The sequence below is a fragment of the Rhinolophus hipposideros genome, assembly GCF_964194185.1.
Source record: "Rhinolophus hipposideros genome assembly, chromosome: 5".
Classification (NCBI taxonomy): Eukaryota; Metazoa; Chordata; class Mammalia; order Chiroptera; family Rhinolophidae; genus Rhinolophus; species Rhinolophus hipposideros.
This window is the reverse complement of record NC_138051.1, coordinates 52,003,518-52,017,006: the sequence shown is the minus strand read 5'-3', so window position 1 is coordinate 52,017,006 and position 13,489 is coordinate 52,003,518. Positions and strand designations below refer to the sequence as shown.

At 41.7% G+C, this 13,489-nt stretch overlaps 1 protein-coding gene across 2 annotated transcripts in view; it reads left to right on the top strand.

The window, feature by feature from the left end:
- Window positions 1-731: 731 nt before the first annotated feature.
- Window positions 732-13,489, top strand: part of MYO1E (myosin IE) — a 171,143-nt gene continuing 158,385 nt past the window's right edge. Inside the window, exon 1 of one of the 2 annotated variants that reach the window (XM_081047466.1) lies at window positions 732-1,110. In XM_081047466.1, coding sequence (XP_080903592.1) covers window positions 1,108-1,110 — 3 coding nt within the window. In that variant the 5' untranslated portion in view covers window positions 732-1,107. The remainder of the gene's footprint in view (window positions 1,111-13,489) is intronic. The other variant, XM_081047467.1, reaches the window with a different exon arrangement.

Genomic DNA, 13,489 nt, shown 5'->3' with positions numbered 1-13,489 from the left:
CCCCAATCTTCTCCTCACTGCCCACCCGATTTCTTGAAACCACACTCTGGAATAATGTACTTTTACAGGTCTATTGTTCTGCTAATTGTTCCCAACAGATGCATTGACTGGGGTTGGATGCTTTCTTCCCACTTATCTTCCCACTTATCTCTCCCCTGTCCCTCTGCTCACTGCACGTGCAACTTCACCATCAAAATGTACCCCCCCACCCCCACCAAAAAAGCCTCCCTTTGTTTTCTAAGGAAATTCAGGTAAAAGGAGGGGTGAGGGAAATGGTATTTTTGACTTTCCTCACAATCCAGACGTTGGAAAGAAAAAGGATTTCCTTTGGGCTGCTGCCACGACTCTGATCTTTTATGCTGATAAAATATTTCCTTCTTCTAAAAAAAAAAAAAGTTATGGGAAAATCATACCACTTCAGCTTGGAAGCTACATCTAGTCTAACTTTCGCGTTAAAAGAAAAAAACAAATCCAAAAACTGAGAGGTTTACGTCTTTTTCACAGAGGTTTTTCTTCCTGACAGTTCAGGTCTTGGCAACCCGGAGCGAGCTGGGTCAGCAGCGCTCTTCGGAGGCTGGCGTGGAGCAGGACTACAGCATCCAGAGGTCTTTGGAAACTCCAGCAGCTCCAAGCTTGTTGGCTCCTACGGTTTCCCTGAGGAGTGACGCTGTGAAAACAAACCCTGATTGGTCAGACCTGAGCTGACTTCTCCATTTATGGACAGATTGCCCAGCCCGAGCGGAGGCTCAGCCAGAGGAGTACGGAGTAAGTAGCTGAAGAAAGAGGAGCGAGGCAGGGGAGCTAGGCTGACGCGCGGAGAGCATCGGACTCAGGCGGGCGGCGAGCACCTGGTCCGAGTGGACCCCTGCCCTCCGCAGCATGCGCCCCGCCTGCTAAGTCGCCTCGGTCTCACCCTTACCTAGAGCAGCCGATCCCGCCTGGATGGAGTGCCCCCAGGGTTCCCATTGGCTCCTGTGAGTGCTTGGGTGTCGAGAGCCTGTTTTTGGCGAAGGGAACCAACTTTTGAAGTTCGCCCAGGAGACTGCGTTCCAGCTCAGCTTCCCGGCAGCCGGACCCGGCAGAGGCGCGATCGCGGCGCGAGTCACCATGGTGAGTTGGCTGCGCAGCGTCCCGGGACGCCTGACCCTGGGCTGGGGCAGGAAGCCCCGGCGCGGGGCACCCACCTTGGGCGCGCTGCCAAGGCCAGGGGTGGAGAAGGTGGACGCGGGAGTCGGCACGTCGCGAGCCCTTATTTCCTGCCGCTTTCCTTAACCCGGGGTTGGGGGAGAGGTAGTGAGGAGCCAAGGAAAACTTTCTTTCAAGTCCCTTTCGGCGTCGCAAAACTTTTTGTGGCGGGGTTGCGATGGCTGCCAGCTGTCGGAAGCCAGAGTGTGGGGCGCTCTGTGTTTAGGGGCACGGCCCTCGGAGGGGATCCCTTTCTTCTTGCTGGGGAGGTGGAGCAGCCTCCTGTGCTCCTCTGGTCCCATGGCCCGGAGGTGGCTCGCCGGTCCGTGGGCGCAGGAGCCTGCCGGCTGCGCCGCCTCTGTCCCCGCGCGCCCCTCCCGCCCGCGGGCACCGGCGCGGGCTGCGTCCCTCTCCCCCTCCGCCGGGCCCGCGTCCACAGCTGTCCCGCGGGCCGTCGGCACGCTGGCGGGGGCGCAGGCGGCACAAAGGCCGGTGGGGGCGCCAGGTAGGACGCACACCTGGCGGGGGGCGGGCGGCGTGAGCGACAGTGAGCGGGTGTAGCCCCGAGCTACGCCGGCCTGCACGGTGCCCGGGGCCGGCCCCGAGGGTCTTTGCGCCCACGAGGCCGAGTAAACACCCCCGTCCCTCCCCTTCGCCGGTGCGAGGTGACTGGCCCTTCTCGGGTGTACCGTGAACTGTTGGCACAGGAGGAAGTCGAGGTTTTTTTGTTCCTTTTCCTTTGGCACTTTGGGAATACCTGGAAGTGGCTGGCTTTTTCTCCGACTCGTTTCTGACTTTTCCTCCTTTGCCCCAACTCCCCGCCCCAGCCACCCCGCCCCCAATAACCTTAGCCGCCTCTCGTGGGCTTTGGTCTACTTTACTCTCCGAAGCACAAAAGCAAGGACTCTATTTTGAAGAGATTGGCAGTCCATCAGAAGAAAAAAAAGAAAAAGTTCTACTGCAAGGCTTCATAGTTTCCACACTTGCTGCTTTTCAATCTTGCTTAGGTGGATGAACTGGTCCTCTTCTGGTTTGTTTGGTTTTTTAATGACTGTGAAAGTGGAACTAAGTCAAAATAATAACCAGTACAGCAGTAATTTAAAAATCTATCCCGCATGACCAGTCTGAGGGACACGTAGCAAAGGCCCATGGGAACCTACATACAAAACTCAAAAGCAGCCCTTGCCCCAGTGCTGTGTTTATTAAAAAAAAAAAAAAAAAAAAAAAAAAAAAAAAGATTAAAAACAAACAATATTTAAAAGGATAGCCTTGACCAAAGATTTTTCTTTCTACGTAGTTCAAAATTATGTCACCTTTGCCCCTAACTAAGAGGACATTTGATCTGTGAATAAAATTCCTCTTTAGTTTTAGGGTTTAAGAAGTCAGACTACCTTACTTTATATTTGGAACCCCTATACAGAACAATTTACTTGCACTGCGTGTATGTCAGGGTGGAACTACCTAATTGGGCCACTGCCTAACTGGCCACTTGAATTTAAGCAATGTGATAGTCCTAGTACTTGAGAATTGCTGTAATTATTTTCCATGGTTCAATATTTCTAAAAAACAAAAACAAAAAAGAAAACACAATGTTTTTGTCAAGAGCTTAAAGAATCTTACTGAATTTACTTGAAAAAGTGGTACCGTGAGAAAATTAACTTTCCCTTAGTTAACGTATTTTTCCTGCTGGGCAGACTAAAAACTAGTCAAGGATACCTTTTTTGGCAACTTTGAAAACTTGGTGATCAATTAGTGCCCATTGCTGTTGAAGTAGATGGTTAGTCAAATGTGTGCAGAGGAGGCATGTTCTAAAGAAGAGAGTGGTTTCCAGAGTTGTGTAGCCATGTATATTGTAGGACAGGGTGTGACTTACCTATTGATGGCTTCCCTGCCAAGCACACAGATGGCCATGTTGTGGGCCGCCAGGAGACTATCATCAGTGCATCAGATACGGTTTCTGAGGCCACGATTCCCTGACAGAAAAGTTGGAACAGCTGGCTGTTCTGAAATACGAGATGTGCCATCACTCCATCTACTGGATCTAGAGTAATTTGGCAAAAATTAAACGATTTATTTCTTCTGCGGCTTGAAGAATTGTCTGTTCATTAAATATGTGAAGTTGCCTTAGAACAGAGCATCAGCCTCTTAAATAAAGGCAGGAACCTCAGTTAAAATATTTTTTGTTTATTTAAGACCCTTGCAAGCCGAATGAGACTTCATTTTGTGTTTCACCTGTGTCTGGGTCTGCCCAGCTGCATCCCTCAGCTGCTTAGAACGGGAAGAGAAGGGGCATTGCCTTCTGTGGGTGTGACTGAGGGTTAGCATGGAGAATATAATTCATCAGACTGTTGGCTGGGCTGTAAGGAGAGCACTGGATTTAAATACTTGAGAAAGTGGTACCATGAGTCCGGTCATGATCTTTTAAGAAGTCTGGCAGTACATTAGGAAGGCTCTCCATCTATACCCAAGGCCTTACCAAGACTCATTCAGCTGTGACTCATAAGAAACATTGCCATTTTCTGACTTAGGAATGCATTGTACAATTTATAGATCATCTCCTATCTTCCTTCTGAAAACTCACTTTGGGACACTTTTCTCCATCTTTGGAGAACCAAGAACACTACCAGGCAATAGAAATTTTTTGAAGAACTGAAAAATCTGATGTTGTTATAATTTAGTGTACGTTGGTTAAGAGGGTAGGACAATCTCTTTTGCCTTTAACTAAAGTCAAGCTTTAAATTTTCAAATTTAAATGTAAAAGTTTAAGGTTTCCTTTGTAGAATCTGGCTTTATCATCATCCACAATGGAAGTTCAGCTTTTGTGGCTGTGACCAGTTTGGACTGCTGATGGACTGAGACCCCTGTCTATACCTCTGCTGTTTATTTCGGACCCCAAAATTATGATTCATAGGTTTTCTGTGACTTAGACATACTGAAATATTTTAGTAAATCTGAAGTGGCCAATATATATCTCAGAATATATTCAAGATATGTTCTCTTTTCCTTCCTTGCATATTACTTTTGAGTAAACTGCAGATGTTACATATAAAAAATACACAGGAATAGACATAAACTTAGAAATCTGATAGATAGCTGAATACAAGGTAGGTAAATTCCTTTGGGTGAAGACATGACATGTATTTAGAAAGTCTGGAGTCCATTTTAGATGTGTTTTCTGGGAAGGTAACCATGTCCATTCCCACTGATTAGTTTATCAGATTGCCGAGTAGTTTCCTGGCCAAAACAACACAATACGACAAAACAAAACCAGAAAGGAATGGGATAAAGTACAGAAACGTTTTGATGGAGGCAGGGGTTAGGGAAAACTCTAGAGTCCAGGACAGTATCTAGGGGCAAGTGTGGGTGGGCCAGCCTGGTGGGATATACTTGTCTAGCCCAGGGCAAGGAGGGAAGCCCAGGGGGGCAGCGGATGGAGAGGAATGGAAAAGTGGAGGAAGCAGACAGTTGCGGAAGCTGAAAGCCAACTTCTTCATAGTTTTTTGCCCAGTGTTTCAGTTCTATCAGTGGTTACAAACTCAAAGGTCTAGAGAGGCCAGGATACAGTTTTTGAAGGAGTGAGGCTGGCCTCTAGAGAGTAAATATGGAACAGGTGCCCCATCTACCGAGGTACCCTTACTTGACCCTAGGCCATGGTTACATTGACCATATTACCAAATTGTCTTTATTTTTCAAGAGAAGCTAAAAAAATCCAGATTTTTATGACAGACTTGCTAATTTTTAAAAGTGTTCTGATCATCGCGGAGACCTCCTCTACGTCATGTTTGCACACGAACCACCTGGAGGTCATCTGTTGCAGCCATTCCATTGTAAATCTCAAAGTGGTAGCCTGTGAACCACAGTGCTTCCTTCCTTTCTCCAGCAGCAACGTTTAAACTTCAGCCACATACCCAGGAATGGCTTTTGATTTGTTGTAGTAAATCCACACCTTCCCACTGGGTTTCCCTTAGGAGAGGGAGTGAATTTCCTGGGTCCAGGGAATCTTTAAGCTATTAAACAGGGAAAATCAACATCCAGCTGCTACGACTATTCCAAGCTATCTAAACACCAGTGTAGACATTGTGAGCTGGTGAGGTTGTAAATTGAACTTTTTTATCTTACCCCTTCAACTCCCTCCTTCAGGGAAAATACACCCTGTGCCCAATACTGTATGATGGACGTCTTTTATTACTCCTTCGCTAGTTGAATCTCATGAATTTGAGGTCTGTTTCAGGGGTTATTCTTGGGGCTAGATAATGAGCATTTTGGTAAATAGGGCTTGGAATATGACTTTTTGCTCTTATACTTAATGTCATGAACTTATGTGAGACTGAGTGAAAGAGGACATGTAGTACTTTGCATTTCCTGATGAAGAGAGGATTGAGTCTTATTACTGGTATGAATTTATGAAACCTCTTTTCATCAGCTTTAAAAGGCAGAAATATTTTGAAAACTTCTATACAAGTGCAAGGTATAATGAGCATCATAATGGAATATATAGAAATTATGTACAGTCACGATTTTCAAATTTGAGCCATCTACTATTTTGTTTATACAAAGACACAGCGACTATGTTTTTATTAATATGTAATTAAAATGAGTTTCTCCTTGGTGATTTAAAAATTTTTTTTAACCTTGCTGGAACTTAATATTTACAGAGCAAATAAGGGGTTAAAGGTTAAATGCCAAAGGTATTAAAAATAAACATCTCAGTCTTATAAGCACATTCTGTAATAGTGGTAAACAAATTGTGTTTTGAATTTCAACTTCAAAATTTATTTTGGCAGAGACCAAAGGTTTTTGGGCATTCTAGCAAAGTATCTTTTTTACATATCTTTATGACAGCCACACTTGAGAGAAGTAGAACTCTAAGAGTCGTCTCTAAAATAGTGACATTGGCTTTGACCAGCCATGGAACTTACACTGTACATCTGTCAGCTCTCCCTTCTGAATTGCCACCATGGGGAAAATGCTGTTAACATTTTTCAAAGCACTTTTGAATGGTCATTTGAGAAAATCTATGTTTTTACTTCCTTTATGACCTAAAATGTTTGTGTCCAGCCAGCCTGATCACCCATCTTATTCACTAGAATTCGCATCAGGTCTCTCTCAGCTGTTTTCAGAACTTGCATGCTGTCTCGGAGGAGGGAAAATTGGCCCTACGGAGGATGTGCAATATCATATAGAACATGGGCTGTGGAGGCCAAAGAGGAAGTGGGTCTTTCCAGCAATAAGTATGAGAACTGAGCCGAAGGGGGGCCACACTTTCTTGGGTGTTGTGTGTTCTGATGTGTTTGTTAAAAATTCATTCATAGGACTTTATAATCATATGCTGCATTGTACAAAGTAAAACTCACACACAGTTTTTATAGAAAATCCAGAAGAGAGCTTAAGAATTCTGTCCTAAATCCTTTTGCTTGACTTCACAGAGAGGTCTAGAGGGGTTAGATGACTTCAAAAGTCTCAGAGTTAGGTTTTAGCCGAGCTGGTGCCAGAATCCAGGTTTTCTGATCCAATCTAATAAGACTTTTCCCGCCAAACCACGATGGTGGATTAGAGTCTATTTCCTTAGAGTCTAGACATGACCAAGTAATTTTCTTTCTGGGACCATTCAAAAAAGCCTGCTTGGAGATAGAAGGTTGTTAACTTATTTTTGATTCACTCCTGTTTAACCTTAAAAGATTATAAGAAATACATTTAGAAGAATTCACCCATAATAACACTACCCTAATGGTATCATTTTCCTGTCTTTGGGTTTCCTTTCAGTCGATCCAAAACACACATCGTTTTTATGTAGTTGTAATTATGGGGCAAATATACAACTTGTGCTGTATATTTTGCCACTTATTTTATATGTCCTTTTCCTTGGTAAGCATATTTATCATATTTTGGCAGCAGTATAATAATCCCATGTAGCCTGATTCCACAACCCGAGTCATAACTGTACAGACCTCTGTGCACTGGGGAGAGTTCCTCCTGCACCCACTAAAACTGCCCTGGTCGCTAATGTGCTGCTCAGCCTCCTGTTGCTCCTCAGACATGGAGTCCCCTCTCTAATGTAGAGTCTGGAGCATGATGGGCAGGCTTGGGGTACACTCCACACTTTTAAGTCATGGCCCAAAGGTGCATGCTGTGGGGGTTTTCCTTAGATTATGATGTTGGCACTCAATGTGACACCAGTGGGTGCTCAGGCCTTTGGCTGCAACTTGGCAAATATGAGTGGTCCTATCATCGAGTGGTTGGAAATTGAGATCTTTGGACCTCAAAGTTGCAAAGATGGTTAGCATACCTGCTTGATATGTAGACATTCTTACCAAATATGGTGGCAACCACTGGGAAATCGAAGATGAATTAAGCACTGCCTCGGCTTATGACAAGCTCACAGTCTAGTGGAGAAAGGATAACAAAAGGCTTTCATAGAGGTGATTTCATTTCATTTTTGTGCCAGTGGTGGCTTTGGTTGCCATTTTATAGGTAAGAAAACCAAAGTATAGTGAGAGAAAGAATTGCTCAGTGCCATACACCTTGTATGTAGTGAACCAAGTCTGCTAAGTTTGTTCTTTCAAAAGCAATTAATTATTTTTAAATTTGAAATTTCTGAGTCCAAGTATCTGTATAACACTTTGTCATTTCACATGTTCCTGAGGGAAGGCAAAGTTGATTTTTAAAAAATCATCTATTTTGGTTAATTTTACTCACTAATACTGAAGTGGGATAGTATGATAATTCACATTGTCTATTATGAGTAGTAATGGTCTGGGCTTTAATTTCTTTGTTTTGGGTCTTTGTATATCACAAAATTTGGGGACTAGATGATATCATACTGGAGCAAGCATGAAAGTAAAAGTACTGCTAGATAGCTCTCTGATCTCAATTAAGCTAAAAGTATAGAAAATAAGGAAAATGAGATAATCTCAAGAAATTCAGCCATTTAGTCCTCATATATATGACAGAAAACAAACAGAAAAATTAGGATATCCTATCATTAGTCTCTTAATTGGCACGACTAGCATTTGATGTTGACAGCAGTGTAGCATTACATTGCTTGGTAACAGTAATGTGTAGCACCAAGATTTAACGTGGATCACCATGGTTTGGTCAATATATTTGTCTGATTCTAAGGAATTTTTGACAACAACAACAAAATAAGATTGTTTTTGTGTCCCCAAGTAGATGCAGACCTTTGTCATAGGAAATTTTGGATTTAAATATAGTAGCATCTATTAAGCTGTTTTAGAGTGTGAATAAAGATGGCTTCCTCCAAGACTTGAGGATGTGCTAATGCGGAAATATGTCTGCAAAGTGATAGCAATTGGCTTTCCCCCATCAGATTGTCAAACAGAGATTCCTAACATTTGGGGATGTCCTGAGGTCCTCTGAAAACATGTTGGAAACTATTGACCTGTTCCTTGACAGTGTTTGTAATAGTAAAAACAAACAAAATCAGGAACAATCTAAATGTCCATTAGTAGAGAAATGCATCAATACATGTGACGTATTAATAATAAGGGTATCAATATGGATAGATCTCACAGAGATCTATCTTGGTTTAAAGGCTAGTTGTAGAAAGATACATATAATATCATTTGAGAAAAACACAAGACTATATTTTGGGGGATATATATTTATATATGTATATATTTATGTATATATTCTTTTCAAAATATGAATCAGTGGGCTAGAAAGATATCAAGTTCAAGCTGCTGATGGGGGAAGGAGGAAAGGAAGAGGACTGCAGTCAGTGGACTAACTTGAACGTTATCAGTAATGTTTTATTTGCTTTATATATTAAAAAATCCAAAGCAAATACAATAAAATAGTATCATTCATTCTGAGCAGTATGTACATAGCTATTTTTGGTATTCTCCATAGTTTTAACATCTTTTTCCAATTAAGAAGTAAAAGCACATGAACATACAATTCTTCATATAATTTTAGGAGATTCATAAACCTCCAAAGCCCAGTATTCTTCTAAAAGTTGTAGCAAAGATTGTCTTGAGATGAGTATTAGGGAGTATGTTCAATTTTGGATCTATGTCTTGTTATTTTTAATGACAGTTGACATACAATCAAACCAACAGTAAGTCCTATTGAGTGTTATGTAAAGTGTCCTTAGGGATTACTTCCCAGGAGGTTGAGTACATCTTAGTGTCTCTTAGTCACCTTTTCATACCCTATTGTGTCTGTTAGCTTTTGGTATAACAAACCATCCCAAACTTGGTGGCTTAATAAACATTTATTATTTCTCCTAATTTTGTGCATCGGCTGGACAGTTCTGGGCTGGACTGGCTCATCAGATCTCTGTGGTCAGCTGGTGGCTTGGGTGAGGATGGAGGATTTAGGATGACCTCACTCACATGTCTAATAGTTGGCACAATTTCAGTTGGGGCATTAGAGAAGACTTGGTCATGTATCTCTGGTCACAGCAAGCTAGTCCTGGCTTGTTTACATAGCAGTGGTCACAGGGTTCCAAAACAAAGCAAAAGAGAAAGCAAGCCCCAGTGCACAGTATGTTTTAAACCTCGGCTTGCATCATGCTTGCTGTTGTCCCATTGGCCAAAGCAAGTCACATGGCCCAGTCCAGAGTCAGTGTGGGAGAGGACTACCTGGAGGCTCAGATACAGTTCCCCACCCTCAACCTTTTGTTTCAGCTTGCCTTAATTGGGCGAATACATTGAGACAGGAATAGAGACAGTGGCAGCACCAGTTTTTCTCTGGCTGACCCTCTGAACCCCTGTTCATGACAGAAGCCCCCATGGCTCCTGGTACGTCCACTGCTGTTTTCCAAACCATGAGGAATTGGAATGCATTTTTTGTATTATGGAGATTCAATATGATTTTTAAATTGCTATTTTTGTTGAGAAAAAAAGTAAAAGCAGAAGCTAACAATAGAAGAAAAAATAACTTCTATCTGTTAATGGGAGCTTTGTGAAAATAACAGACATTTTACAATTAAGTCAAAACTGAGAGAACAGTGAATCATGCCAATCAGACTGGGCTAGATAGCCTGTTGGACATAAGGGTGGAATAATACTGTTTGGAACAGGTGGGGACAGTACTGCTCATTGCCTAATTTGGACTTTTTGGCCAACACTGAACTGTCCGTGTGGAAAAAGACATTCTCACATACAAAAATGCTTTTTTGTCTTGGTTGAAAGTCATGTCTTTTGGATTGTACAGTGGTTCCCAAAATAACACTGTATCAATTCCATATTCTGTGAGCCACATATTGTGCTATCGGTGGGCTCCTCAACAAGATGTAATTTGAGTAGCATTAATTTAGCTTTGCGCACAGGTCTCAAAAAATCTATTAAGCTATGGATCTTTCACTTTGACTTTCTTTCTCCCTCTTGTTTTTTAAATGAATAAATTAAAACTACACAAATGGGGAGAAAATTCATCCAACTTTAATAATTAAAAACTCATGGCCGTGCTCGCTTCGGCAGCACATATACTAAAAAACTCATGGCCAAACGTATTTTCTCCATTTTGTTATGTGGTGTATCACATTGACTGATTTGTGCATGTTGAACCATCCTTGCACCTTGGGATACATCCCACTTGATCCCGATGTATAATCCTTTTAATGTACTATTGAATTTGGTTTGCTAGTGTTTCGTTGATGATTTTTTGCATCCATGTTCATCAGGGATATTGGCCTATAATTTTCTTGTAGTGTCCTTATCTGGTTCTGGTAATGCTGGCCTTGTAAAATGAATTTGGAAGTGTTCCCTCCTCTTCTATTTTTTGGAAGAATTTGAGAAGGATTGGCATGAATTCTTTAAATGTTTGGTAGAATTCACCAATGAAGCCATCTGGTCCTGGACTTTTCTTTGTTGGAAGGTTTTGATCACTGATTCAATCTTCTTCTCAGTAATTGGTCTGTTCCTATTTTCCATTTCTTCATGATTCAGTCTTGGTAGGTTGTATGTTTCTAGAAATGTATCCATTTTTTTCTAGGTTATCTGATTTGTTGGCATATAACTATTCCAGTCTTGTTTCCTCTATTCTCACCTTTTCTTGGTTTATTTTGAAGCAAATCCTAGATTTCATATCATTTCATCCTATCTCCTTTTTACACTGGCTTTTAAACTGAGCAAAACTGAGCTCTTGGCACTACTGTGTTTCCCCGAAAATAAGACCTAGCTGGACCATCAACTCTAATGCATCTTTTGGAGCAAAAATTAATGTAGGACCCAGTATTATATTATATTATATCATATTTATCATATTATATTTATTATATTATATCATATTTATTATATTATATTATATTATACTACACTATACTATACTATACTATATTATATTATATAGACCCGCTCTTATATCATATAAGACTGGGTCTTATATTTTTGCTCTAAAAGATGCATTAGAGCTGATGGTCCAGATAGGTCTTATTTTTGGGGAAACACGGTAACTACTCTTTGGGTTAGAAGAAGGGGTGTATCTCAGAGAACCAAAGCAAGTAGCTTCCCTTTGACTTTTAACAGTAGGGGCTTTGTTTTACAGTACAACGCAGACATCTTCAGTCACTGGGCAGACTTCTTAAAACTTGGCCCTGTCTTATCCACAGGAGTGTCTGGCAGTGATATCTCAGCGTCCGTTGTCTTGGGGTGCAGGACAGGGGTGGCTCCCCACCCTTCAGTCCCAGCTATACGCAGGTACTGCCTTTAAGGATGATTGGTAGAGCCAGTTTGTGGTTATTAATCTCTTCATTCCTTTTTATGCATACCTGTATCATGGTGATGGCTGTATAGATAATACTTATTTGTTTCGGTGATCAGTTACCTTGAATACAGAATGTCAAGATGAGAAATACCCTGGAGACTATGTTGGGTTTCTATGAAATTGTACGCTGAAGTTTGTGTCTGTGTTTATGTGTGTATTTTCTCCTGGGAAGAAGATTCATAAATCCCCACAATGGTCCATGGCCTCCCTAAATGACTCTCAAAGGTCCAGAGAATTTAAATAGCCTGACCAAGGTCGCCTGGGAAGTTAATAGAAGACGTGGCCCTAGAATATAAGTCTCTTGAACTGTGGTCCAGGGATCCTGGAAAAATCCTGCTTTTACTGAAAATGTTTGGAAATCAAACATAATAAAGCATTAGAGAAAGAGGAAGGTTGCAAGTAGTTAGTTAAATTAATTTTTCATAAGATTCCCAGAGACACTTAAATCGATATGTTACCATGACATAATGGTAGGTATTATTTGTTGACAACTAACTTGATTTTCCAGAATTATAATAAAGCATAAAAATAGAGTCACAGCATTGGTCTTGTATTATGTTTTTATATTCTCCTATGATCACAAAGAGAAATATATGCAATACAGACCCCTAATATAAATCAAGGGCATAAGGTTTTGACTTTATGTAAATAACTGAAATCTCATTTCCCTGGTGAGGATTCATTGTTATTAATTATAAAATTAGTATTTACTAATTGAGGACACACAGTAAGAAGGAAATTGCTGGACTCTGGAGCAGATTTCTGTGTTCTGTTTCTATTATCTAGGACTAGGGTTTGAGGTATAGAAAAAAATTTGGAACTGAGATGGCCTCTTGCTTCTAGCTCTTTCTCTCCCCTGCTGCAAGCCCCAACCATATTTCCATCTATCTACATAGCATCCTGTTCTCCCCCCATAAGGCTCATGCCCTTCTAAAAGCAGGAGGGTGGGAGAACGCAGGAAACATTGTTTGCACTTCCTCAGAAGTGAGGACAAACAATTAAGGCTGCCAAAAGAACTCTCTCTCTCCTCCCCCATGAAACCTGGTGTAGCACCTCTCCAGTGAAAGGGGCGTGCCAATGAGTCAAGAGTTCTGTGCTCTACAGAGACAATAAGGCACTGTCCTCTTAGGGGCTGTGAATCAAAGTCTTCAGGTTTTGCAGCCGTTGCATTTAAACGTCAGTTGGCAAGGATGTATTTTATATATTATAGATATAAGATGTGGTGGATTGCAAGATTCCGTCACCCACTGAGTCCTGTGGATTCCACATCTGTAGTGTGGCTTCAACCTACCTTTTTGCTTTGTCTCTCACTAGGATCATCTGGCCTAGTTCAACGACTTGCTGTGCCCCTTAGAAGCCTCGTTGTTCTCACCTTTGGTTGATGTCTGGCTGCAATTCTCTTCTCTTCCCTCATCCCAATGGTCTAATTCTCCTTTTAGGCCACCCCCAAGTCCACCTTCTTGAGTCTCATAGTTGGAAGTTATCTTCAAAATCCCCTGGCACTTTCTCTGTGAAGATTTTATGATTGTATATGCCATTTTATCTTCCCTCTGATCAGTTAACTTTTTAGCTAGAG